This window comes from Ochotona princeps, chromosome 29 (assembly GCF_030435755.1).
Source record: "Ochotona princeps isolate mOchPri1 chromosome 29, mOchPri1.hap1, whole genome shotgun sequence".
Classification (NCBI taxonomy): Eukaryota; Metazoa; Chordata; class Mammalia; order Lagomorpha; family Ochotonidae; genus Ochotona; species Ochotona princeps.
In genome coordinates, this window is record NC_080860.1 from 19987049 (window position 1) to 20014897 (window position 27849).

The following is a 27849-nucleotide window of genomic DNA, read 5'->3' on the forward strand; positions in this document are numbered from 1 at the left end:
CTGTGCTTTCTGGCTTTGGGTGGCAGCTGTCCTGAAGGAGGGAGATGAATGGGGAAAAGGTCCTGGGCGCTGCAGTTGCACAGACTAGGTTCCTTTGGGTGCAGCCTGTTTTGAGACCCATACCCCCACATCCTTTCTCCCACAGACACCTCTGAAGGGACTGTTACTGTGGAAGTAGAAAAGCGGGCTCCGTGCCTGTCTGCCTGAACCCACTCTGCTCTCTGCCCTCTCCCTCCCCGCCTCTGGCATCTGCGAGACAGGAGACAGTAGGCAGTGCCCTGTGCTGGAGCGCTGGACCTGCTGCCCATGGCTCCTGCAGGTCCTCCCCGAGACAGCGGCTGAACTCGCACCCCCTCCTAGCTGGACGTCCCTGGCCTTCCACGCATTCCTCCAATTGTAGCTTGGCTTTTGACTGGGTAACATCTCATGTAGAAAGATGAGGGGCCAACAATGAGGTGTAGCAAATTAAGCCACCATCTGTGGCACCAGCATCCCGTATCCAGCTCCCTGCTGCAACACCGGGGATGGCAGCAGAGGATGGCTTCCATCCTTGGGCCCCTGCATCACATGGGAGACCCGAAAGAGGCTCCTGGCTCCTGGCTCCTGGCTTTGGACTGGCCCAATTCTGGTGATTGAAGCCATTTGAGGAAAGAACCCATGGATGGAAGATCTTTCTGTTTCTTCTTTCTCTACACCTCTGTCTTTCAAATTATTAGAAAGAAAATCTTTTCAAAGGTTGAAAAAAAAATTAAGAGGAGGGAATTGCTGGAATCTTTCATTTTGAAAATATTATGGTTTCAGTTGTCCATGCTTATGGGATACAGAGGGGTACTACAGTTAAGGGTTCATGACCAGAGGAGAGAAAACTGTATGTATGTGTGCATATACATGGGTGTGCCCGTGTGTGTATGTGTGTGCACGTGCCCGTGTGTGCGTGCGTGCCCGTGTGTGTGCCCGTGTCCGTGTGTGTGCGTGCCTGTGTGTGTGTGTGCCTGTGTGTGCATGTGCCCGTGTGTGCGCGTGCCCGTGTGTGTGCGTGCCTGTGTGTGTGCGTGTGCCTGTGTGTGCGTGTGCCCATGTGTGTGCGTGCCTGTGTGTGTGCATGCCCGTGCCCGTGTGTGTGCGTGTGCCCGTGTGTGCATGTGTGTGCGTGCCCGTGTGTGCCCGTGTGTGTGCCCGTGTGTGCATGTGTGTGCGCGTGCCCGTGTGTGTGCGTGCCCGTGTGTGCGCGTGCCCGTGTGTGTGCGCGTGCCTGTCTGTGCGTGCGTGCCTGTGTGTGCACGTGCCCGTGTGTGCACGTGCCCGTGTGTGTGTGCATGCCCATGTGTGTGCACGTGCCCGTGTGTGTGTGCACGCACCTGTGTGTGTTGTCACAGTGATCCCTTCTCGCCTTCATGTCTTCCTTTTGGGGTTCCTCCTCTCTCTTCCTTTCAGCTTTGAACTCTCTGTCCCGTGTGATTCACGTTCAAAGGGTCTTCAGAAAGTTCATTGGAAATGTGTGCTAGGAAGCAAGGGCTTGTGGATTACACAAACAAAAAAGCGTGTTTTTAAAAACATTTCTTTACCTTTGCTTGGAAGCTAGAGTTAAAGGAGAGAGAGAGAGATCGTCCAGCCACTGGTTCACTTCCCAAGCCACGGCCAAGGCCGGAGCTGAGCTGATCCAAAGCCAAGAGCCAGGAGCCTCTTCCAGGTTCCCACACGGGTGCAGGGTCCCAAGGCTGTGGGCCGTCCTCGACTGCTTTCCCAGGCCACAATTGGGGAGCTGGATGGGAAGCAGAGCAGCTGAGGCTTAAACCAGCATTGCTATGGGCTGCCAGTGATGCAAATAGAGGCTTAGCCTCCCACGCCACGGTGCTGTCCTCTGTGTTTTTTTTTTTTTTAAACAGCAAAGCAAACTCCTTTTCTGCTCTGATCTTTCCACACACATTCTGATGTTAACTGGTGTGTTCTGGCCTCCTTTGAAAATAAGAGTGTGTGTCGTCAGTGTGGTCCTTGGCCCCGCTCCTCCTCCTCCTCCTCCTCGCCTCTCCTTATCTCTGTCCTATCTCCCAGCTGTCCTGCGTGCTGTACATGATCCCCTGTCATTTGTGGGACAGATTTTCTCAGCTTCTCATGTCTTTTAACTTGCGTGATGTACAAATGGCTTCCCCCCCTTTTTTTTTTTTTAGATGTAACTTAAATCTCTCTTTATACTTAATGGCTTTTAGATTTATTACATGTTCTGAAAAATTTCCCTACCCGCCGCCCTCTGAGAGAAGCTACCCCCCGCAAAAGCCCCTGGATTTTGTGTTAGGATTTCCACAGTTGGGTTTTCTCCTTTGTTGCCCATGCAGACAGCTGAGCCCAGCAGAAAGGAGCGCGCCCACCTGGGGTCCCACGTCTGGCCTCCGACTTTGCCCACGGGCAGCGGCTTATTTTTCTCATCCTCTCAAACATTCTATCACATTGTTTTTCATGCATGGAATTCGGACATGCTTTCTGACTTCCCCATAAGGCGTTCTCTCTCTCTCTCTCTCTCTCTTAAAGGTTACTTTTATTTGAGTGGCAGAGATGTGCTGTTCTGTGGTTCAGTGTCCAAATGGCCGCAAACAGCCCAAGCTGGACTGTTCTGAAGCCAGAAGCTGGGAGCTTCTTCTTATTTTATTTTTTGTTTTATCTTATTTTGGTTTTTTTTTTTTAAGATGAAATTATTTTTTAATGGAAAGGAAGATTTGCAGCGAAAAGGAGAGACAGAGAAAAAGATCTTCCATATGCTGATTCACTTCCCAAGTGGCCACAGTGGCCAGAGCTGAGCCGATCTTAAGCCAGAAGCCTGGAGCCTCTTCCAGGTCTCCCATGTGGGTGCAGGGTCCCAAGGCTTTGGGCTGTCCTCCACTATTCTCCCAGGCCACAAGCAGGGAGCTGCGTCTTAAGTGGAGCAGCCATGACACGAATCAGTATCCATATTGGATCCCAGTGCATGCAAGATGAGGACTTTAGCTCCTAGGCAACCGTGATAGGCCCAGGAGCTTCTTCTAGGGGTTGCAGGGGCCCAAACACTTGAGCCATCATCCGCTGCTTTCCCCTGTGCATTAGCAGGGTACTGGATAGGAAGTTGCGCAGTCAGGACTCCAACCAGGACCATTTGGGATGCCAGCCCTATAGGTGGAAGCTGAACTTGCTAGACCGTGACACTGGCCCCAAAGCTCTGGCTTTTGAACCTGTGATGAAATGGCTTTGAATGTGTTATGCCCAACTACCACCCACCCATGGAAGCTGGCCTCCCACCTGGCACCTCTCTCCAAGACGAGGAGGCCCTTGAACTTGGGTCATTTTCTTGCCTGTCACCAAAGGCAGTATTTTCCAAATGCTGCTCATGCATATTTCTTGTCAAAGGCTGCCCATCCCACGAGCTGGGAAGGAGGCCCTGGGTTCCCTGTGCTGCCTGGGATGGACCCTGGCCAGTGGAGGGTTTGGGGACGGCTGCTGACCCGAGCATGCATGTGCTTGGGGTTATCTGGCTTGGCCGGGAAGACACTACCCTATGTATTTTGATCAGGAGAGAAAAATGCAGTGTTGATTTTCTTCAGAAAGTAAAAAATATTTAGAATTTAAAAGAAAAGAATTTTTTTTTAAAGTTCTTTTCATTTAGAAGGAATCTAGGTATGTTATTGTTTGGGGGGGGGGGACAAAAAGCGCTTGCAATGTATCAGTCACCCGTTTCGTTCTGAGCATGATTTATGTGAGGAAATGGTTTTTTTTTTTTTCAAAAAAAAAATTAAGCTGGAGATAGATCCCCCCGGACGATGCGGCTGTGAAATGCGCCTTTTGTCGGAGGCTGCTAATGCAAGTTGTAACAGTGTAATATGGGAGTCAGTGTTTACATGTTACATTCCTCTGTGCAGTCAAAATAAGCCCGCAGGGTCTACGGTAGCATTTCTGTATTTTATCAGCTTGGGTCGGGCCGAGGGGGAGGCCTCCCCTCACACTTGGAGGGGCTGTTTCTGCCAGATTTATTTGCCTTATAAATATTCCCCGTGTTTATTTTAACTCGCCTTTAAAAATGGAGCTGAAATTAATACGGACCCTGAGGCCGCCCTCCTTGGCCCTCCAATGCCCCTCCCCACTAGCCTGCCCCTACCCCAGGGGCCTGATGGGGACAGCTCGGCTTGGCCACCGCCTCCTTGTCATTCAGGAGAATGGGGCTGGTTGGCAGGCGAGGGTGCCCAGGGTGCCTGGACCCAGGGATGGGCCACCTCAGCCCAGCCTCCCTCCCCACCACTCCAGGGTCCTTCTCAGCTGCTTCTGTGTGGAACAGCAGGTGACCAGTAGGTTCAGGTCAGATCTAGGGTTCCTCCCACAAGGCCTTCCCCCGTCAGCTCGGGCCAGCCAGCACCATGACCTGCTCCTACCTCCACCTCCGGCATCCAAGCCTGGCGAGCCTGGACAGTAGGCAGAGCTGGGTGGCCAAGCCCACAGCTCCTGGATGGGAACAGAACAGGGCATCCTGCTGTGACTGAACCTCTGATGAGCAGCTGGGTCAACCTGAGCAGGACCTGAGCAGGTGACAGACCCTCCCGGCTAGCAGCGGGATGGGCATGCAGGATGCGCAGAACCACTGCCATGGATTTGGGGCGGCGTCAGGGAGCAGTGCTCCCAGCCTGGGAGAGTGTGGAAACCTGGCCAGTTCTGGTGGTACCATCAGCACTGATTTGGTCTCTGGTCTGTGCTGCTGTCCACTGCCTTTGCCATGGCTTCTCTGGAGGTGATGGGGGTGGGGTCCAGGAGAGGTTGCAGGGAGAGGGACAGGGACCCCTGGGAAGAACATCAAAGAGTACCAGGATCCCCTGGAAGCCGGGGCAGCAGGGCTGGAGAGGGGGTCCCAAGGGGCTGAGCAGAGCAGGTAGAGGGGATGTGGCAGGGAAGAAGGGTTGGGAGTTGTCTCCTTAAAGAAAACACACTGAGGGTCAGCGAGGAGGAACCAGCAGTAGGAACCAGCAACCCCCAGGGAGCCCACAGAGCTGAGCTGTGGTGTGCATCCCACCCCTCGCCCCACCAGGAAGCCCTCCGCACCCCAGCAGGGTCCTGATGTTAGCTCCACCCCCTTACCAGGATCCCATCCTCCCCCTGCCCTGGCCTCCCAGGTGGTGCCTTTGCTGCTGCGAGGAGAGGCAGCTTTCTCACTCTGCAGCTTTCACATGGGGGAAAAGACAGACTCAAGTGAGACCCTGGCCACCTTGGGGCAGCTCTTCCTTCCCACCCCTCTCTGCGACTGTCTCTTCCGGGGCTCTGAACAGGTTTGCTGCTTCCGGGAAACAACCAGGCCCTGGGGGTTGCTGCTCTCTGTCCAGATCTCCCAGGAGGGTGGTAGAACCTGGGGCTGACCTTGCCCCTCTCCAGGCTTCAGGGATGCAGAGGGTGGCCCCCTGTCTGGCTCTTAGCAGGAAGCTGGCCAGTGCTTCCTCTTTTCTCTCTCTTATAAACACCAAGAGGGAGGAAACTGCATTTTCCCTGAGGGAGAACTGGAGCGGCTGCTTCCACATTCTCCCCCCTCCCCTCTGCTTCTGCCTCCCTCCATAGGATTCCGCCCTAACCCTCTGCCCTCCCCACCAACCTCCCCATACCTGTCCCTGAGGCTGGAAGGTAATGTGAGGTCGGGACGTGTTGACCTGCACACAGGGGTGTCGGGCAGGGAGGGGTCCCACTGGTGTGGAGATGTCCAGGGGCATCCCCCTCCCCCTGTGTGGGCTCCCTATGTTGCCCCCAGCCCAGCTGGCATTTCCTTTGCTGGCAGCTGCTGCCAAGGGGGCCAGGTGCCTCCTGGCAGCCACTTGCTTGCCCTCGCTCTGTGTGGGTGTCGTCCTTGGAGAGTGGATCAGGGAGCCTTGGAGCTCAAGAGCCAGGAGGAGAGCTCCCTAAGCCTGGGCTTCAAGGGCCCTGAATTAATGCTTTTGTTTCCACTTCCTTTCCCCCATCCCGTCCACCCTCCCATTTCTGATTTTGAACACGAAAGCCTGCCCTGTGATTAGGCTAATCCCACGGCAGTTATGCCTTGGCAGAAAAAAAAAAAATGCTTGCACACCCAAAAGGCACAGAGTGGATCTGGCCTGTTGGCAGTGGGCAGGAGGGGGCTGTGCCGAGAGGACTGGCCATGGAACTTCTCATGGGGTGAGGGCGGTGACTTCCTCCCCATGGCCAGGCTTTGGAGTGCAGTGACACGTGCCATTTGCAGGTCCAAGGCCCTGGTCCTCCGTGGCCTGCCACGATTGATCTCTATGCCTCTACAGGTGGCTCAGCGCCCCCACGACACCTCTGCTGACCACTGTGTCCCCCACCCCACACACCCTGCCCTGGGGTGAGCATGGTTGGCCGCCATGGCCTGTCTTCCAGGTCCTTTAGGTCCTCTTGTCTAAGGGAACCTTCAAATCCCATCCTTCTCAATAGCATTGTGCAGGGATGGGTGGCATGCAAACCCTAAGGCATCTGATAAAAATCCTTACTCAGACAAGAGTAGACCCAAAGTGACTCTCCGGGGCTAGCCTTGGAGGGTGGAGGGGAGAGGCATAAGAGGCTGAGAAGGCTTCTTAGGAAGGGGGCTTTGGTATACAAGACCTCTGCTCCCCACAGCTTGTATGACCTAAATTTGGACAGTGGGTTGCTGTGTGCTCTGCAAGGTGGCAGGAGGGTCCGGGGAACCGCCAGGCCAGCTCCCAAAGGCTTCACGCAGTCCAGGATAAGGAGACGCCAGTTGCCACCAAGCGGGACAGTTATGTTTTCACGCATCTACATTCTTAGGCGTTTATGTTCTAACTCAGCTGTGCTTTTACACAGTTACCTTGGTACGACGTGGCTTCCCCTCTTAATTCCTTATGCTTTTCTTTTTTCTTAATCCCATATGGTTACCAGTTCGAGTCCTGGCCACTCCACGTCTGATCCAGCTTCCTGTGAATACACCTGAGTGCTTGGGCTCCTGCACCCACATGGAAGACCCAGAATTTGGGTCCCCACAGATCCGTGCCAGGGTTGCCCCCATGCTCCTCCCTTACTGCAGCTGGGGGAACCTAGGGCTAGCCAGTCATCAGGACTCTGGGTCTGCTGGCTCTGACGTAGGCCTGGCACAGTTGTGTCCCCGGCTCCTGAGAGGAAGCCCTGTTGGCAGACACTCCCCTCAGGGCCCCTGCCGGAGTATTCCAGGGGATCCAGTGCTGTTTGAAATGGAATTATATCATTAGTACCTGCCGGGATTAGTGCTGACACCAGGCTTAGCCGTCCTTACATCACCTCCTCTTGTTCAAAGACTGGAGGGGTGAGCAGCCGAGCCCACCCACGGGCAGCCACCCCCGCTGGGAGTTCCTGTTCTGTGTCAGCTTGCATATGTGTGCGCGCATGCATGTGCCTGTGTGGGTGGACGTGCCCAGGTACCACGTGTCCCTAAGTAGCTGCTCCTTACACACATAGTGACACATGTGCTTATGTGTGTACTTGTGTGAATGTATGTGCATGCCTTGTGAATGTTACACGCTTAGCATGTAACTGTAGCTACTGTGTATATGCTTACATGTGAGTGGGTGTGTGCAAGGACTACTCACATGCAGATGTGTGTGTGCATATGTTCATGTGATTACATCTGTGTGTGTGTGTGTGTGTGTGTGTGTGTACACCAGTGTGAGACTACACATCTATAGGGTGGAACTGAATAACAGAAAAGGACTTGAGCAAAAATTTCCCATGGGTGCTGCGGCCCATTATGCCCTCAGCCCCTTTCCCTGAGTGGGCTGTCCTGCCGAGGCCAGGGCACAATGGACCCTCGGGTCTCGCTTTCCACGTAGGGCAGAGCCCCCTCCATATCTGTTCTGAGACCTCAGAACCCTGTGGCCTTTCCCAGGGACAGGTGTACCATATCGCAGACAACGCACCCTTCTGCACCAGGCCATTGCTGGTTCCTTAGCGCTCATCCTTGGCTGTGTCATGGTTCCCCACTGGAGCCCCTGGGAAGTGGGCTTTGTGCCTTGGGGCTGTCTGCACAGCAGGACTCAGCGCTCAGTAGCTGACTGTGCACCTGAGAGTCTTGTCATGGCCCCTGGGCTCACGACCCCAGCTCCTGCACTCAGTCCAGGCCCTCACCTGCTCCTCTGTCTCTGTCCCTTTCTCTAACAGGTTGGTGGTTGGGGCCAGCTGTATCCTTTGCCGACGGTCCCAGGACCTGGATGTTCCCCAGCCCTCCCAACTCTGCTGGCCAGGGCCTCAGTGGGGGTGCTTTGAGGCTGACCCTTCTGTGGCTGTGGCTTTCCAGAAGGCTCTTCCTGAGCCACACACTGGGCAGCTGGAGGGCGTCCCATGGGAGTGGCCACGATCCAGCTTAATTCCTTCAGGAGGAGCCAGCCCTCGGGGGTGGGCCAGGAGAGGGGGCTGGGGTGGTGAGGGTCAGCAGGGTCATGTCCAGGGGAAATGAAAGACCCTGCAACACTGGCTGCTTCCTCCTGGAGTCCAGCCGGGGATTCTCCATCACTAAGTGAACACCCCCAGGAAGCCCTGGGCAGACGACCCTGACCCCGGGGCAGGGGAGGCGGGGAAGAAGCAGAGTCCGCACCACTCTGCCACCCCCAGGCCACGGAGGCATACGGGTGGGGGTCTTTAGGGCTCCCTGTGGAGGGAGTGGAGGGGGGGCTGTGGCCCTCGTAATGCCTGGGAAGCCTTGGCCTGCTTGGTGTTCCTTAGCCTCAGGCCTGCAGACGTTGCCCTAGAGTGTGCAGGCTTCCTCACTGGACTGGGACTGGACACCACCATCATGATCCGCAGTATCCCCCTCCGCGGCTTTGACCAGGTGAGCAGCTCCTGTGCAGCTCCCCCCACCCCACCCCACCCCCACGCCTGTCTGCAGCCTTCCCCCACCACCAGGGGCCGCACTCCCTGCAGCCCACCAGCCCTACTGTCCAGGGGCTGCCGTCATAGGTACCACCTTGCAGCACCCACACAGGTGCACTGCATGGGGTGGCTGGCCTCTCTTTGAGGAACAGTGCCCTGTGAAAGTGGCTGAATCCGAGGTTGTCACTGGTCAGGTGTCCAGTGCCACCAGAACCTTCCTGCCTGGCAGAGGCTGCCCAGGTCACCACTGCCCTGCCCTGCCTTGCCTCTACAGCAGTTACCTGGTGGCATACAGGGTCCTAGAGAGGATTGGGCAGGCCCTTGGGCAACTCCCACCCAGCCCATCGTGGGCCAGTACTGGGCAGAGCAGAGTGCCCTGTGACCCACCCACAGCCCACCTGCACAGACCCCCCCTGACTCTGTGCAGCCAGGGCTTGGGGCAGGGTAGACACATGGGGTCTTGTGGTCCAGGAAGGGAGAATGGCATCTCCCACCTATAGTGGGGTCCAGGGAATGGTGAGGGGCGTCAAGGCAGAACCCCTGGAGTAGACAGCTCTACAGAGGAGCTGCAGGACATGTGTTGCTGACCAAGGCCCTGGGCCTGGAAGCTGGGAGGGCGGCAGAACATCTGCTTCGGACCCTCACAGTGCCCTCTGTTGACTTTGCAGCAAATGGCATCCTTGGTCACGGACCACATGGCTTCTCATGGCACCCAGTTCCTGAGGGGCTGTACCCCATCCCGGGTGGCAAGACTCCCAGACGGCCGGCTCCAGGTTACCTGGGACGACCACACCTCTGGCAGGGAGGGCACGGGCATCTTTGACACCATCCTGTGGGCCATAGGTAAGGAGGCATCATGTCACTCACTCTGTCTCTCTTTCAAATATAAGTGAATCTTACAAAAATATGGTAATACTATAGGGGAGTATTTTTGTTAAGTTCATGTAAAAGTGGAATTGAAAGCTAAGTTTCTTCTGTGAACAAATTTTTGAAATCTGAATAGCTTTTTTTAAAATGTGCAAACTTCTTAGGAACTCCTTATATAAATAACATGAAATTACTATGTTCATATTTTTTTTAAAGACTTGTTTAATTAGAAGGACATTTACAGAGGTGGTGGGGGGGGTGAAGACAGAGAGATCTTCCATGTGCTGGTTCACTCCCCAGCTGGCTCCAGTGGCCATTTGGCATCTCTGAGTGTTTCACGTGGATGCAGGAGTCCAAGCACTTGGGCCATTTTCCAAAGCCGAGACTCAAACCAGTGCCCATATGGAATGTTCTACACCCCAGTGCTGGACCTGTAGACTTATTTATTTGAAAGATCAAGTTGGGCCTGATATGGTAGCCTAGTGGTTAAATCCTCACCTTATAAATGCTGGGATCCCATGTGAGTGTTAGTTAATGTCCTGGCTGCTCCACTTCCCATCCAGCTCCCTGCCTGTGGCCTAGGAGAGCAGTGCAGGATGGCCCAAAGCCTCGGAACCCTGCACTCGCATGGGAGACCCAGAAGAACCTCCTGGCTCCTGCGATCAGATCGGCTCAGCTCTGGCCATTGTGGCCACCTGGGGAGTGAGCCAACGGACAGACGGTCTTTCCATCTTTCCTCCTCTCTGTAAATCTGCCTTTCCAATAAAAATAAATAGATCTTAAAAAGAAAGAAAGATAAAGACACAGTTACAGAGAGAGAGAGAGAGGAGTGACAGAAGGTCTCCACTCGAGTGGCTGCAATGGTCAGGGTTTGGCCAGGCTGAAGCCAGTAGCGTGTAACTCCATCTTGGTCTCCCATGTGGGTAGCAGTTGGGCCATCTTCTGGTGCTTTTCCCAGGTGCCTTAGCAGGGAGCTGGATGGGAAGTGGAGCAGATGGGACTCAAAACCGACATCCATATGGGATGTCAGCGCCACAGGCGGAGGCTTAGGATGCTGTGCCTCAGCACTGGCTTCTGTTTTAGTTTAAGTGCCAGTGGCGCTGTCCATCTTCCCCAACTGGAACTCTCATCCCATCCCTCACTGACTTTCTGTGTCCCTGCCTAACCCCCAGGGCCCCACCAGTCTCTTGGTCTGCTGTGTGAATCCTAGGGTTTAGATGCCCTGTCTGAGTGGCATCCCCCAGTGACTGCTTCTCCCTGTGTCCGGGCAACTCTTGCAACATGACAGTCTCACGGTTCATTCCGTGGCTGTAGCCTCTTGGGCCGAATGTCTCTCTCATTGTAAGCCTGGAGGACTTTGCGTTTCATTGTTCGTTCATAGGCTGATGGACGCTTGGGTTGCTTTGCTTTTTGGCTGTTACGCGTCATCTTGCCATGAACGTGGGTGTATGCTCGAGCTAGCCGCTTTTGACACAGACAAATGATGGCAGATTTTTTTTTTTCTGAAGGCCATTGTCTTCTGACAGCACCTGACACTGCCCAGGGGGTACTTTGGGATTCTGCTGGCTATCACATGCTAACACTGACCCCTTCCACTGCAGTCCCCCGGGAGGGGGCAGGGCTCAGGGCTTGGGGGAGGAAGAGTGGAGAGTGTTCACGTGGCAGGAGGCCACTGCCCAGTGCCTGGGCCTGAGCCCGGGTGAGGGAAGCTGAGCGGGGGGTGGCCTGGAGCCTGAGACAGAGGGGCGGGACGGGGTAACTGCTGTGCGTGGGCTCCCACGTGGATGCTGTGGGCTGTCATTCCAGGTATTGTGGTGTTGGCCCTTCTCAGACATCCTTGCCCAGCTCAGGATTGCTTTCGGGTGGCGGCTGCCACTTTTCCTAACTGCCCACGAGCCTGCATCTTGGGGGTGGAAGTCACCAAGGGCTTGTGTTCCCCCCAGGTTTCCTGTTCTCTAGGATCTCTGTGCTCAGCCCAGCCCCCGGCCCCTCCCTGTGAGTCCAGTGGACCCCAGAACCCTGTGCTCAGCCCAGCCCCCGGCCCCTCCCTGTGAGTCCAGTGGACCCCAGAACCCTGGGGTCATTCTGACTGTACCCCAGTGCTCCTGCTTCTGACTCCTCCCCAACCCCATCTCCCACTCCCAGCCAAGTCCACTTCCGATTTTCAAAAAAGGCAATCCCTGCTCCCCCCACCCCCCAGCATCCCAGCCAGGCCTGATGGATGCTGGGGGTGTAGCCAGTGGCCTCTGACCTCGCCTTTGCAAGGCGGCTCCTGACTTGCCCTGGGAGAGGAGGGGGAGGGAAGGGGGAAGGCTTGGCTGTGTGGGCATGTGAGGATGCCACAGCTCAGTTCGCTCCAACCAGGTTTGGTTAACACCCAGGAACCCTGTCCTTCCGTCTGTCAGCAGGGTCTGGGCTTCTCCCACTCTGCACCCGAGCCAGCTTCATTTCCACTGGCCATGAAGGCTTATCCCCCTCCTCCGCGAGCCTAGGGGTGGGGGTGGACTGCCCTGCTGGCATCGCACTTCCACTATCCTCCAGCGGCAAGGGCTGAATTCAGGTACAGAAAAGGGGCCAGAGGCCCCTCTTAAACCTGCGCACACACACACCCCACCCAGGGTGTAGCCATTAACTTTGTCCTGCTTGCTGCTCCTTCTCCCTTGGGACAGTGGCCACTGGCATGGCGGTGGGCATGGGTCCTGCAGCTTGGAAGTGCAGCACGACTGGGGGGGGGGTGCTGCAGCTCTGCCCTGCACTGCGCCCGCCTTGATCTCCACGTGGCGGATTAAGCACATTAGCAGTTAAAGCAGTTAATTGCTGTGCAGGGCCCCCCCCCTTCATTGTTTGTCTGTGAATCACCCGCCCACACCAGGTGTCTCAGATAATAGACTGGGAACTTGGGGAGGTGGATTTCCTGTCTGCAGATGTGCCGATTACAGCGCTGAGTGAGGACAGGCAGCCTGCTAGCTGAGCCAGCTGAGCCGGGTGCGTGTGCGCCCAGGCGGCCCATCGCCGAATTAACCAGTTGTGGCCTGAATTCTGTGCTGGTTGGAGGCGGGTTTGGGGTGCCTTCGTTGCTCCGCTACGTGGTCCCTGCACTGTGCAATAGCCAAATGCAAAAATCTCTGCCAGGCCTTACCGGAGTCCCCAACACATTGGTTCCTGTGGCATCTGACCCCGCTTGACCAGTGTGACCTGATAGCCATTGGGCTACCACACACTCCACCCCCACACCTCGCTTTTTTTTTTTTTTTGAGAGGCAGAACTGGACTGTAGAGACAGATAAGGAGAGACACCTGCTGTGCGCTGGTTCATCCCACAGACGCGCACAACAACCCAGGCTGGGCTGGGCTGGGCTGAAGCCAGGAGCCGGGAACGCCACCTGAGCCTCTCGTGTGGGATGGCAGGGGCCCAAGCGCCTGCGCCGTCACTTGTTGCCTCCCAGGTTGCAGCAACTAGCAGTTGTGTTAGCAGGAAGCCGGAGTCAGGTGCTACAAGCTCAGGTTGAACCCAAGCACCTCTTTGTGAGACCTTGGGACATCTGAAGTGGCATCTTAACTGGCTAAGCTAAATGCCCACCCCGGGGGCTGATTCTTCTTACGGAGTTGGAGTCTGTGTTTATGGGTAGAGCTTAGTGGAAGCCAATTAAAAACACCTTATGTTCTCAAGATAAGTGGTTACTGCCCAGGTACCTGAATTCTGCTACCTAGATTCTGCAGCCTGACAGAAAGCCACTTTTATATGAATTGCCAGGGTGACCGTGGCCACCCCAGTTGGAACATGCATCTTCCCAAACCGTGGTAAGAGCAAGGGTTGACCTTAAGAGCTACATTTGCAAACACGCAGGTCCCCACTTGCAGTCACACTGGTAAGAGATGTTGGCTACTGGCAGCCCCTGTGCTGCACGGAGAAGGAATGATGCCGTGGCTCAGCCAGCTAATCCTCCACCTGCAGTGCCAGCATCTTATGGGCACCAGTTCTAGTCCCAGCGGCTCTGCTTCCATCCAGCTCCCTGCCTATGGCCTAGGAAAGCAGTGGAAGATGGCCCAAAGCCTTGGGACCCTATTCCTGCATGGGAGACCCAAAAGAAGCTCCTGACAGCCTGGCTTCAGATCGGCTCCAACCATTGTAGCCATTTGGGGAATGAACCAGCAGATGGTTTCTCCTCTCTGTAGATCTGCCTTTCAAATAAAAATAAATGAATCTTGAAGAGAGAGGCAGATGCCAGCAGGGTAATCTGCTGGGTCTCGTAGGTTGCAGTGAGCAGCTAGCCCCTGGCTGGGACCCAAGGCCAACATGGCAGGTGCCTTGCACCAGCACCCCCTGAGGGGGGACCTTATCAAAAAAGGGGCCATTCAAACAAAAATAAACAGGAGATGGGGGAAGGAGGAGTGGCTGGTGCCCAGGGACTGTGTAACTTCGAGTGGCCAGGGCTGCCATGTAGACCCATGCATGTGTGTGCATGAAGCTGTGCATGGGTCAAGGGTAGGGTGGGGACACTCCCATACCTCTCCCCTCTTGCTACTCCCTGAGTAGCCTGTCTGTGTGCATCTGGCCCACAGCCCCCCAATTTCCCCCGCCCCTGCTGCTGCTAGTGCTTAAATCTGACCTCATTACGCGGATTGTCCTCCGCTGGTGAGAACATGTGCTCCCAGCAGGCATGAAATCAGGGAGAGGGGCGTGCCCGTGTTCCTGCTCCTGGGATGAAAGGGGCCGGTGCCTCCCAGTGCCCAGCAGGGCAGGTAGTAATGACCGACGGCTGCTGCCGTCTGGCCCCCTGAGCCGGGCTCCTGGACGGGTCTGCTGGCTGGACCTCCCAGGCCAGCGGCAGCAGCTGTGGGGGAACTGCCAGCGTGAGCAGGGAGGGCTGGCCGTGCCCAGCTGCTGCAGGGACTTGTGGGGCTCAAGAGCTGCTCCTGTTGCCCCTTCAGGGTCCTGGGGCTGGCGGGGACTGGGCTGTCATACCTCAGGAATGCTGCTGGGGCCTAGAGGGAGGTACTCAGGTGTCACTGTCCTTGTAGCAGTGACCAAGGAGAGAAAGGCGAACATTTGTTTAAGGCTAGAATTTTAGTTATTAAAAGATGTTTTTATTTATTTGAAAGAGAGTGAGCGTGTACTTCCATCTACTGGTTCACTCCTCATATGCCCCATCTGCAGCCAGGACTGCACCAAGCTAAAGGTAAAAACAGGAACTGTATCCATGTGTCCCATGTGGGTGGCAGGAACCCAGGTGTTTGGGCCACCATGCACTGCCTTCCCAGGTACAATGACAGGAAGCTAGTTCTGATTGGAGGAGCCAGGACTCCCAGCTGGAGTGCAGGCATCCTAAGCAGTGGCTTAACCCACTGCGCCAAGATACCCAGGCCCAGAGCCCGAATTTTGACACCCCCCCTCATTATTTGCACAAAATGTGACAATATCAGGGTCAACACTGTGGCTTAGCAAGGAAGGCAGCTGTCTGCAACATCGGCAGCTTGTATGGGAAATGGTTTGAATCCCGGCTGCTCCACTTCTGATCCAGCTTCCTGCTAATGCTCCTGGGAAAGTCCTGCACCCACATGAAAGATTTGGGTTGACACTCCTGGTATCTGTTTGCTCTTGTCCTGACTGTTGTGACCTGTTGGGGAGTGAACCATTAGGTGGAAGATCTCACTCCTTCTCTCTGTAAATCTGCCTTTCAAATAAGTCTTTAAAAAAGTAGACATGACAGTGTCATGCATCTGTTGCATATAAGCTCTTGTAGGACTGGGAAACCATGAAGAGGTCTGCAAATAAATTTGGTTTTAGATTTTGTAAAGCAGATTTTACAGATAGAGAGAGAGAGATCTTCCATCCATCCACTGGTTCACTCCCCAAATGGCTTCTTCCAGGTCTCTCACATGGGTGCAGGGGTCCAAGCAGCTGAGCAATCTTCACTGCTTTTCCAGACACATTAACCAAGAGCTGAATTGGAAGTAGAGCATCTGGGACACGAACCAACACCCATGTGAGATGCCAACACCACAGGCAAAGCTTAGCCTAATACACCATGATGCTGACCCCTAAAAATGTTTTTAATTCTGGTTTTTTTTCATGAACTGCTTTGCAATACCCTCCTGATTCCCATTATGTGCAAGTTACTTCTGATACTCAGGACAGTGACAGGTGGTACTGGCTGCAGCCCAGGCCGATGCTGCAGGCCAGGCCATGGAGGTGTGAGGCCAGGAGCTGGTATCCACCCGGTCTCCCATGTGAGGTGGCTGGAGCCCAATTACCCGAGCCAGCACCTGCTGCCTCTTAGGGCTGGCATTAGGAGGAAGCTGGATACAGAAGCCCAGATTGTGATGGTGGGGGAAATGGGTCACTTCGTTGCTAGACTTTGTTTCCTTTGGGACCTCAGAGGAGGGTCTGGTCAGTCCCTGCAGGCTGTGGTTACCATGGGAACAGAAGGAACGCTTGGTGGGCTGGCAACGCCTGGTGGGTGGGTGTCAGAGGGAGTCCACTGGCCACCTGCTCTGCTGTCTCTGGGTGCTCCAGCCCAGTTCCCTGCTGCACATGCTGGCTCTGCCCACTGCCAGCCTCCTCCCAGGGTCTGGGCTGATCCTAATGGTGCCAGCCCAGTTCCCTGCTGCACATGCTGGCCCTGCCCACTGCCAGCCTCCTCCCAGGGTCTGGGCTGATCCTAATGGTGCCAGCCCGCCCGGCACCCAGTGCCTAATGGCTTCACAGACCCCAGAAGTTGGAGCCGGCCCCCCGCGAACTTGAGAAGCTTGGCTTAGCTAAGCTGTGTGTTTTGACTTCCCGGCTCCAGGAACAGCAGCAGCTGGAGCCTCAAGTCTTCTCTTTCACTGTGTCTGCGTGGGTGCAGATGTTGAGACGGGGCAGGGGTAGGGTGAGCACCACCCATTTGCCGCCTGGTGAACTCCAGGGGTTGTGCCCATCCAAGCCACTGTGAGCTGAGAGAACTCTGCCTGGAATACCCAATTTTTTTCAGCATCCAGAGATGGCCCTGGGCCCTCAGAGCTGCCTGGCCAGAGGGGTCTCTCCCTCCAGGCAGGGAGAGCTTCAGTGGCCAACCACATCCTCTGTCTCTTCCGGCCCTTGCACAGACAGCAGGACCAGCTGAGCAAGGAATGTGTGTGTCTTGGTGCAGAGGCCCTCTGGACTCCCTGGTCTGAAAGCCAGCCAAGGCAGGCAGTGTGGGGTGGCCAAAGCACCCAGTCACCATCCCTGCCTAGTAGCCACCAGGCTGCCCAGAGAGAGTGATGGGGTGTCCTTGTTCAAACTGCAGGTCTCGTGCTAGGATTCAAGATTCCTATGGTGGTAAGGGGGTGCCTTCCTGGCCTGATTCCGGAGAGTGGAGAGGAAGGCGCCGTGCTTCAGGGGGGTCAGCAGGCTGTCGGTCACCCCAGGGCTTGCAGTAGGCCTGTGCAGATGACTGGCACCCCACCTGCCTGCTTGGGACAGCACCCCTGCCGTGGCGAGTCCCAGGAGACACGTGTACATGCGTCATCCTCTATGTGCGTGCTGTCCCCACATACCCCATCCAGGAGTGATAGCCCAGTTCCCTTGGGGGAGGGTATCTCCAGGCTCCAGCCCCTGGGTCATTTCTGCTGCCTACAGTTTTCTGTGGGTTTCAGAACCCAGCACTTATGTGAAAGAGAGAGAGAGAGAGAGAGAAAGAAAGAAAGAAAGAAGAAGGAAGGAAAGAGAGAGAAAGAAAGAAGGAAGGAAGAAAAGAAAAAAGAAAGCATGACTTTTTTACTCAAATTGACTATTAGAGAGGGTCTCACATACCCTCTTGGGAAAAAAAAAATTAAACATTTGAGAGCAAGAATCCTCCCTTCTGCTGCTCCGCTCTGCAAACGTCTGGACCTGGGATTCGGTCTCACTCACCCACGTGGCCGGCAGAAACCCAGGCAGTTTGAGCTGCTGCCACTGCCCTACAGGATATGCCTGATACAAGAAGCCGGAGTCAGGAGTAGTCCTGGGCCTGGGACCCGGGCACCTCCAACCTCTGCCCCGTCACTGGCATCGTTGAATAACAGAGACTGCTTGGCTGGTGGTGGTGGTGTCCTATCAGTATGCTGGCCGGGTGCCATGGCAGGTTAAACCTGTTGACTGCAACACCAGTGTCCCAGTTTGAGTCCCAACCACTCCATTTCCTATCCAGCTCCCTGCTAATGCACCTGAAAAAACTTAAGTCCTTGGCCCCTGCACCCAGGTGGGGAACCCAGAAGAAGCTCCTGGCTTCAGCCTGGTCCAGTGCTAACCTGTTATTTGAGGAGTGAATCAACACATCTCCCTTTGTGTGTGTCCCCTCCCCTCCCCTCCCCTCCCCTCCCCTCCCCTCCCCTCCCCTCCCCTCCCCTCTCCTCCCCTCCCTTTCCCTCCCCTCTCCTCTCCTCACCTCTCCTCTCCTCTCTCTAAAATAAGCAAAATGGCTCTTTGGACAGTAGACCCCGGCCTTCGGCAGTCTCCTGGCTCTCCACGTGCCCTGTTTCCCATCCATCAGAATTCTGTGATTTAAGTGGCTGGCAGGTGCTGGGAATTTTTTTTACCCTTGTTAACCTAATTTTATTGTTTGAATATCAAAGTTCATGTATGTAGTTCAACAAGTTAAGAGGTCATAAGATGTGTTCAGAGCAGATGTTTCTAGCTACAGCCCTGCCCTCTTCTGGAACCTTCCACTATTTTCTTTTGCAAATGCATATGCAATTTCCCTTAGCATCATGGGGTTTGGGAGGGCCTGCTGACTGCAAAACCTGGAGGTGCTCAACTCCTTTTTGGTATTTGTAGATGGACTATACACAGCCTCTCTTTATTTATTTTTATTTGAAAAAAAAAACTTAGCTATTTAAAAGGCAGAATCACAAAGAGGAAAGGAGAAACAGAGAGAGAGAAATCTTCCATCCGCTGGTTCACTCCCCAAATGGCTGCAATTGCTGGAGCTGAGCCGATCCAAAACCAGGAGTAAGGAGCTTCATCCGGGTCTCCCATGTGGGTGGCAGGGACCCAAGCACTTGGGTCATGTGATGTTGCTTTCTCGGGTGCATTAACGGAGAGCTGGATCGAAAGTGGAGTAGTCAAGAGCTTCTGGGTTTCCGGTATGACACAGAGACGCCAAGCATCTGGCCATCTTCCGCTGTTTTCTTAAGGCCACAAACAGAGGGCTGGATCAAAAGTGGAGCATCCAGGACTTGAACCTGCTGACGTCAGGTTCAAGTCCAGGACTTGGGATGGTGGCATCACAGGTGGCGGCTTCATTTGTTATCAAAGTGCTGGCTACTATTTTTTATTTTATTTTGTTTATTATATGAGAGGTGCAGAGAGAGACTTGTGAGAATGCTGGTTCATTTCCCAGCTGCCTGCCACAGCTGGGGCTGGGCCTGGCCAAAGTGAGGAGCCAGGAAATTAATCCAGGTCCCCCCTTGGGGTGGCAGCCACCCACCTACTTAAGCTATTACCTGCTGCCTCTTGGAGCATGTGTTAACAGGAAGCTGGAATCAGAAACTTGAGGCAGGGATGGAGCTGGGGTACTTGTTAGGGACATGGGCATCTTAAAGCAGCATCTTTGCCATTAGGCCCAACACTCACTCACCCCCTCATACTTGAAATCATCTCTGGTGTCTGAAATACCTATTCTGATGTAAAGGCTACATAATAGTTGTTACTCTGTATTGCTTGGGGGATCATGACAATGAAAAAAGTCTGGGTCAGGCAGTTATTCTTTCAAATGTTTTCAGTCCATCATTGGTTGAATCTGTGGGACCAGAGGGCCTGCTGCATATACAAGTGTTCACATGTATAGGCATGTGGACATGCATGCATACATAGGAGTGCAGGTGAGCACACACAACATACAGTTTGTTTACAGATGGAGTTTACATTTGTGGGCATGTGTGTGCATACATGTGTGAGTGTGTGCCTGTGTTTGCATGTAGGCCACACATATGTGTGCCTGTATACATGAGTGCACATTCTTGTGAGTGAGTGCGCCTGTGTGCATGTATGTGAGTATGCACTGTGTGCACATGTGTACATGTATGTGCGTGCACAGTCGTATGTGTGAGTGTACCTGTGTTTGTGTGTGAGAGTACACACTCGTGTTTGTGTGTGCATGTATATGTGAGTGCATACCTGTGTTGTTTGTATATGTGCATGGGTATCACGTGTACTGTGTGTTGGCTTGTCGTGTCCACGGGCATGCGTGTGTCTGCATCACAGGTAATGTGTACTCTGTGCACACAGCTGTACTCATATGCATGTGTGCGCTTCCCCCATCCATGCACGAAGGGCAGCGTGTTCTACACATCCAGTGTTTGCTGTGTGCCCTTTCCAGTTTCATCTCAGAGACCCTTCCATCCACACAGGACCCAACGTCCAGGTGGTTGTGGCCAGGAAGGGCCTGTGTGTGGTGGCGGGGCCTGGGGCTGTAGGTCGTCCTGGCTCAGGAGCAGCAGGGGGCAACACAGAACATTGGGTGGTGCCTGCCACCCTCAGGCTCCCAATCAGGCACTGCTTCTCCTGCTGACATCAACACCAGAGCCACTGGTGGGTGCTGGAGGAGGAAGGAGCCTATGGAAGGTTCTTGAGCCCTGTGCCCAGACCTCCGATGGTAGGCAGTTGGCCTGTCAGCAAGTACTTGCTCTCTCTCTACAGGACAGAAGGCAGCCCTTGAGGCAGATTCCATCTTGGGCAGCTAGAATACCAGCATGCGCTAAAGGTAGTCACTAGGGCATTACCAGTGTTCTAGGAAGGGTGTTCCCTATAGTGGTTCAGATACTGCAAGGCAGGGTCAGTCTGTGGTGTAACAGGTTAAGACCCACCTGTACTGCCAGCATCCATATGGGCACTAGTTCGAGTCCTAGCTGCTCCACTCTTGATTCAGCTCCTTACTAACATGCTTGGGGAAACAGCAGACAGCAGCCCCTGGCAAGCGTCAGGGCTGAGCCAGGCTGAAGCCAAGAGCTAGGATCTCCATCTGGGTCTCCCACATGGGTGCAGGTGGCTAAGCACTCGGGCTCTCTTGGGCTGTTTTCCCAGGTGCACTAGCAGGGAGATGGATGGGAAGTAGTGCAGCCAGAACCTAAGCTCCAACATGGGACTCTGGTGTCTCAAACCACTGTGTCACAATACTGGCTTTCACTTTTATGTATTTGAAGTGCTGAGTCACACACACACACACACACACACACACACACACACACACACTTACACATTAGCAGGAATCGAGAGCACAGCCAGACGCCCCAGTGGAGGATGCCAGCATCCCAGGCAGCGGATTAATGGGTTGGCCCCAGGAAATGACTTCAAACCTAACCAGGGTCACAACTGCCCAAAGCAACTTTCCCATTCCCTTTCTGCCTCCTCCTCCCGTAGGTCGGGTTCCAGAAACCAGGGGCCTGAACCTGGAGAGTGCAGGGGTGAAAACCAATCCTGAAAATCAAAAGATCCTGGTGGACGCCCACGATGCTACCTCCGTCCCGCACATCTACGCCATTGGGGATGTGGCAGAGGTATACACAGCCCAGGCTGAGCATGCCCCACCTTTACCCCACCCAAAGCAGGACATGGTGCTGGGGATGCCATCCCATCTTCGTGCTGCCATCCCAGCTCTGGGCCAGGTGTTGGTAGGGCTCACCTGCTGGGGAGAAATGGGTGCAGGAGCCTCTTCTTGCATCCTTCTCCTGTGGAGGCCAGGCATGGGCATAGGGGTGGTTTGAGGGAAGAAAAAAAAAAAAACACCAAAAGCAAGTTTCCTGCCATCTAAGGGCTCTATGGAACACCGGCTTTGGCCTCAACCATGGGGGTGATTGGGAGTCACTGCTGCCTCTTGGAAATGGACACAGTCTTTGGGGTCCCTCCACCACCTCATAGGGCTGAGGAGGGAGAAGCCTGTCAGATCCCACCCTTCTGGCTTCAGTTTACTTTCTGGGGCCCTGAGGCTCTTCCTGCATGTCCTTGCACCACTGGAGACTTGGAGAAAGAGCCAGGAACCTGCATTTCTGGCCACTTCCCTGCCTAGTGAGGCCTTGGCGGAAATAGCAGGGCCCCTGGCTTGGTAGTGTGCCTTTCCCAGCCCTGCCAGAAGCTCCTGGGCAGGTATACTGCCCTTAACTCCCATGGCCATAGACCTGATGGCTCAGAACAGCTGAGGTAGCGTTTGTGGCCACACCCGGAGAAGGTCCTTGCTGCCACCCCCAGCTCCCAGTAGCCATGGTGACCTCATCCCTCCTCCCACTGCTCCCCATGCATGCCCCAGGCACATCTGGGTGCCCTGAGCCCTGAGCACCCACCCCAGCATGTGAAGATACACTTGGTCATCAGCTACTGACTGAGCCCCGACTATATCCCAGGGTACTTTTCCTGGGCTTGAGGGGCACTGTGGGAATGGACAGAGCTTCTGTGGCATCCTGGTCAGGAGGTCCAAGTGACAGGTGTCAGAGGACTTGCAGGACACAGCAAGCTCAGCGAGGGCACCTGTGCAAGTACCACCTTACCCACCCACTCCGAAGCCCACTCTGAGGGTGAGGCTGGGGGAGTGGGAGTGTGAATGTGAGGTCTTTGGGACTTGGTGTGAGGCGACATGGACTCAGTGCTGAAGGACTGTCCGTTCCTTATCGCCCCCTGCTGCTTCCAGGCCACACCCAGGCCCGCTAAGGGGTTGGAGAGAGTTTGGCACCCACATGCAAACAGGGCAGGGAGACTGGGCCTGCTCATCTTGTCCAGCAAGTAACCATTCTAGCAGACTTCAGGCACCCTGCCAAGCCTCCTACTGGGTCCCCACTCAACTCCTGGAGCCCCACTCCCTGCCCAGGATCCCAGGAGGCCCCTCACCCAGCTGTGACCACCACTAATGGATACCAGGCACCAGCTGCCACTCCAGCACCATCAGGCTCAGGAAATGCCATGCGTAGCAGCAGTTCTAAGGCAGGCCTAAGTGGGTCCAGCTCCCTGGGGCTTGCGGCTGGTTCCAGGCTGAGCCCCTTTCTAGGGAAGTGCCAAACCCCAGCCCCGCTTAGCTGGGCAGTTGCCAGGTACTGTCCACCGGGACTTCTGCCCGTACTCTTGGCAGGAGCGGGCCACACACATCTCTGTACAACAGGAAGCCTCCCTCCCAGCTCTCCCCCAGGGGCTGCAGAGCCCATAGCAGGGCCCCCCTGGGGTGGAGGAAGGCTGCTGTCCTGGAGCTCCCACTGTAAGTGCAGGAACCTTGTGCATACACAGCAATCTATTAGAAAGGCACCCCTGCCTGCAGTTGTACAGCTCACTGGGACTGGGAAACCCCTGAGGGACAGGCCATGAGCTGTTGTGTGCCACCACCGGGGGTTGGGGAGGAGCTGGGGGAGCATGGATGTTTCCACCATCAGCCAGGCCTTCCCTCCACCCCACACCGTGGAATGCATGGTGCCCGAGTTTATCTCTGTGGATCTCAGCTCATTCCTGGAATGTTGAACAGCAGCTGCACTTCCTGCTAGCACAAGTGATTGGCAGTCAGGCCCAGGCCGCCACCCCGCCCCCATCCCCGAGGCAGGCACATCCTGGGACGATGGACAGGTCTCCGGCAGAATGATATTCTGCTGTGGGGTTTGACACTGGCTGGGCCATGCACCTCCAGCTTGTGGAGCACTACCCCTCCCCCAGGAGCTGGGATCTCCTGCTCACACAGCTAGGGTGTCTTCTGAGCTTCATCACTACTGGGGCACCCTACAGAGGTGAAGGAGGGGGTTCAGAGGGGAACAACAGGGCTGGCCTCCTTTCCTCCTCTGGGAAGGGGTTGGAGCCACGGGCATCCCTGGCAGAGACAAGAAGCAAACCCAGAGGCTGCCTGCTGAGAAGATGGCAGGCATGGTGCTGAAATAACCCTGAGTTCCTTCCACCAGGGGCGGCCCGAGCTGACCCCTACAGCCATCATGGCGGGGAAGCTTCTGGCGCAGCGGCTGTTTGGGCAGTCTGCAGACCTGATGGATTATAGCAACGTGAGTCCTCCCCTAGGGCCATGTCCAGCCAGGGGAAGACCCAGGCTCCTTCTCCTGGGGTGAGGGGGACCTGTGCTTGCATGTGCATGTATGTGTAGGAACGTGTGAGTGCACTATATACTTGCATGCAGGAATGTGTGTGACTACACACATGTGTGGTGTGTACACATATGGCACGTGATGGCACATGTGTATGTATTTGTATGTAGAAACATGGACATATGTATTCTGTGCACACATGCTCAAGGCACTCATGCACATGTCTTCACGTGCATATATGTGTGTACAATGAGGTCTCGTGTGTATGCATGTGCAGAGGTGTGTGAGCTCATGTATGTGTATGGGGACCTGTGCATATTACAGATGCATTTGTGTTAACTCATATTTCAGAGGATTGTGCATGTGTGGCGAGGTATGGGAAGATGCTGTGCAAACAGCCATGCACATGTCTGTACGTGTCTTCCTGTATACATATGTGAACATACATGTGGTTTAGCACCAAGAGTGTGGCCCAGAACAATGAGTAAGACTGAGCCCATGGTGCCCATGGCATGTCAAGGGCCCAGGCCGCCATCACTGCTCTCAGTGTCGTGCTGTGCGGACTTTCAGTTCTGGGGGCCACGGGGCAGACCTGACTCCAGGTGGGCTTTGCAGGTCCCCACGACTGTCTTCACTCCCCTGGAGTACGGCTGCGTGGGGCTGTCTGAGGAAGAGGCGGTGGCTCGCCACGGACAGGAACAGATTGAGGTAGGAATTGCTGCTGCTGGGCCCTGTGAGCTGGGGTCAGGGGATGTTGTGTGCCTGGAGGGACGGGGCATGGGGGCTCAATGAGAAGGGGTTCATGGGAAGGCAGTTCCCAACACAAGGGAAAGGCCAAGGCCGTTGGCAGACATTCTGCTTCCGTCCCAGTGGTCAATGTGCAAGAGAGGGAGGGGCCCCAAGCCACATCAGCTCCCTGCAACCTGCACGGCCCCACCTGCTTCTGTTGCAGGTAGCTTCTCATCCCGACCCAGTCTCCGCCAGTCCGGCGCCCAGCGCCTGTCACCTGGTGCCAGACGCTTTCCCTGGGTGCCTTCCCACCCAGGCTTCCTTTGACTTCCACCCCACCCTCCTCCTGTCCCTGCTTCCTATGGGCAACACCCCCCACCCTGGCCCTGGCCCAGCCTCCCACCCTCTTCCAGGAATCTTTTGGGCCTTGCAGCCCAGGCAAGGCTGCCTGTAGCAGCCTACTGGGGGCTGGGCAGAGTCGGGGTTGCGGAACATGCTGGAAGACCTGCCGGGCCTTGGAGCCAGGACCTCAGCGTGGTGTCTTCTTGCTGCCCAATCTCCTGTAAAACCACCGTAGGAGGAGCCGGGCAGCCCCAGGCCCAGTGCCGGAGTCCCAGCCCCTCTATCAGTGGGACTGCCCGTCAGGCCGACCTGCCCCCCGGCACTCTATTTGCTATTTTTGTTGAATCCGTCTTAAGTGCTCCAGGACACATGTTCCTGGCGCTTTTAGAACGTTGTTTTAAGTTTCTACATGTTGAATGGCCAAATACTCCATTCTGTTTGTTGTCTTTGCAGCCCCGTCTTGGCCGGAACAATGTTCTCCGAGGCTGCATTAATTAGCAGTGGCTGTGCCGCACATGTGGGGGTCCCCACCCTGCCCCCCAGCACGCCGCCTCTGGCCTTCATGGTGCTGAAAGCTCTTGTCCCACAGCTCCGGTGTGGCCGTGGCTTACCCTGGCCCTCGGCTGCCTGGCGCCTGCCTCCTCCTCTTCCTGTTGCTGCTTGCTCGAAAGAAGGGGGGCCCAGGGGCGCTAGGGAGCCCTAGGGAGGCTGGGGGACCTGCCCCCACCCAGCAGGCCACACCTCCTCAGTATCCACTGCCCACGGTGTCCCTACCCAGTCTGCTGTGCCCACACTTGTGCATGTCTCAAGGTGTGAGATTGCTAGGACCTGAGCCTAGGCACTCATGCCAGAGGAAGAGGGTTTTATGGGGGACAAAACTGATGTTTGGAGGTCCCTGCTCTGCTGTGAAACCTACCAGGCCATGTAGCTAGGACTGGCTGGTGGCACTTGGGCAGCCTGGCACCTGTTCTGTTGCTGATGGAAACTCACAGGTCTCCATGGCCACGTAGTGATGCAGTTCCCAGTCGCCTCCCGGACCCCTCCCGCGGCGCTCCTGCCCACCTTGTTCCCCTCCCACTGCTATGCCCCATCCCTACACAATGTCCCACCTACCACACTGTGCTGCCTCCCTGTGCAGTGGCCCCATGATACCCCTTGTGCAATGCACCACTCCCTGCCACACCCCTCGCCCCATCAATGTCACATCCCCCATGCAATGGCCTCCGTGACATGACTCTTTGCCCGCTATGCCATGTTCAGCCTCCGATGCAAATATCCTGCTCCCCATGCAATGCCCCTCCCACCACCATATCCCGCTCCTGCCTAAACAGCCAGCCTGTGACAGGGCATCCTGTTACCTGCCCCTACCCTCCCCACCCCGCACCTGTTTGACTGTGATTGCAGAGGGGCCTGTTGTCATTCAGGTTTATCATGCATATTACAAACCTCTCGAGTTCACGGTGGCCGAGCGAGATGCGTCCCAGTGTTACATAAAGGTAGGTGTTCCTGTGGGGCTTGGGGTGGGGTTAGGCTAGGACAGGAAGGAGGAGCCAGGTGTGGGGTCCACGTGGGAGTGGTGAGACTTTGGAACAGGGCGAGTGGGTACCCAAGGCTGAGCCACAACACCCCGGCTTTCAGATGGTGTGCCTGCGACAGCCCCCACAGCCCGTGCTGGGCCTGCACTTCCTGGGCCCTAACGCGGGTGAAGTCACTCAGGGATTCGCGCTGGGCATCAAGTAAGTCCCCAGGGTGGCACTCCCTGCTCCCCCACCCCATGGGCACCTTGTGCATGCTCATAGAGGGCACTCCTAGGACAGGTTCATTTGGGGGAGAGGCACTTCCTGTCCTGCTAGGCATAGGGTGTCTGGAAGCGCATGTTCTCCTGGGTCAGAGCAAAAAGTGGCAGCACCTATGAAGGGTCGTGAACATGACCAGGGTTCTGATGGCCGTATGGCTTAGAACTCGGAAAGCTCAGACTCTGGGAACTCTCGGCGGCTGTGGCAGTGACTCTGAATGGAGCAGGATGTGAGGCACAGGCTGAGAGAAAACAATAGCCGGGCATGGGGTCCCAGAAGTCGGGGGCCAGGAGGGAAGAGGGCCCATACAGGCGGGTTGGATCCTGGAACAGGGTCAGGATCTCCCAGGCTAAGTTCTCTGAGAGGGAATCAGGGAGTACTGGGCCATGGTCATGGAACCTGTGTCCTCCCAGCTGTGTGACTGAGCCATCTCTTTGGGTCTTGGTCTAGAGTGACCATTGGAAGGTGCCAGGAGCTGGCACAGCCCATGTGGGTGGGGTACACCCAGGGAGCAAGAGGAGAGACTGCAGGTGAGTCCAGGCCCAGCGTGGGAGGAGCAGCAGGCTATTCCCTCCATGGACACTAGCTCTGGTCCAGGAGACACTCACTCTGGGGTGGAGGACTGGCAGGGGACAGGGAAAGGCCTGGGGCCAGAAAAAGCCCCAGGGACGAGGGGCTACTCTCCTTAATATGGGAAATGCTCTGAGAAATCACTAATAACAGTGAAGGACAGAGCAGGGTGCCTGGTTGGAAAATGCAGGACACAGATAGTCTACACACAGAGAAAGAAAGTAAAGGATAGAGAAAAAGTGCCGTGCCTTGGGAACCCAAGGTTTAGAACTTGGGCTGCCAACAGCTAGCTCAGCTTCTGAGGACTAAAAGGGTTGGTACCTGGGGAGTCCCTGGGCACTGTGCCCCCCCCAGAGGGCTGGCTGCTGCAGGCTAAAGAAAAGCATGGAAGTGGGGGTTTGGGAAGACCACACAATGCCCAAGGCCTCCCCAGGGGCAGCCTGGCATGGACGCTGACACCCCTACCCCCCGCCCACGTGCAGGTGCGGGGCATCCTACACACAGGTGATGCGGACTGTGGGCATCCACCCTACCTGCTCCGAGGAGGTGGTCAAGCTGCGCATCTCCAAGCGCTCAGGCCTGGACCCCACCGTGACGGGCTGCTGAGGCTAAGCGGCCATCCCTGCCAGGCTGAGGGCACACGGCTCGCTGCCCCTTGGCTCCTCAAAGGGCCCAAGACCAGGTACACAGGAGGGGAAGGT

The 27849-nt window shown here is 55.7% G+C and overlaps 1 protein-coding gene across 4 annotated transcripts in view; it reads left to right on the forward strand.

The window, feature by feature from the left end:
* The window catches only part of TXNRD2 (thioredoxin reductase 2), a 49179-nt gene that overhangs the window by 20523 nt on the left and 807 nt on the right, over positions 1-27849 (forward strand). For 3 of the 4 annotated variants that reach the window (XM_058656462.1, XM_058656463.1, XM_058656464.1), the window contains exons 9-17: positions 8137-8156; positions 8712-8803; positions 9513-9687; positions 21073-21209; positions 23577-23672; positions 24327-24419; positions 26207-26278; positions 26421-26518; positions 27631-27830. In XM_058656462.1, the coding sequence (XP_058512445.1) occupies positions 8137-8156; positions 8712-8803; positions 9513-9687; positions 21073-21209; positions 23577-23672; positions 24327-24419; positions 26207-26278; positions 26421-26518; positions 27631-27754 (907 nt within the window). In that variant the 3' untranslated portion in view covers positions 27755-27830. Of the gene's footprint in view, positions 1-8136; positions 8157-8711; positions 8804-9512; positions 9688-21072; positions 21210-23576; positions 23673-24326; positions 24420-26186; positions 26279-26420; positions 26519-27630; positions 27831-27849 lie in introns of those variants that run through there. The other variant, XM_058656465.1, reaches the window with a different exon arrangement.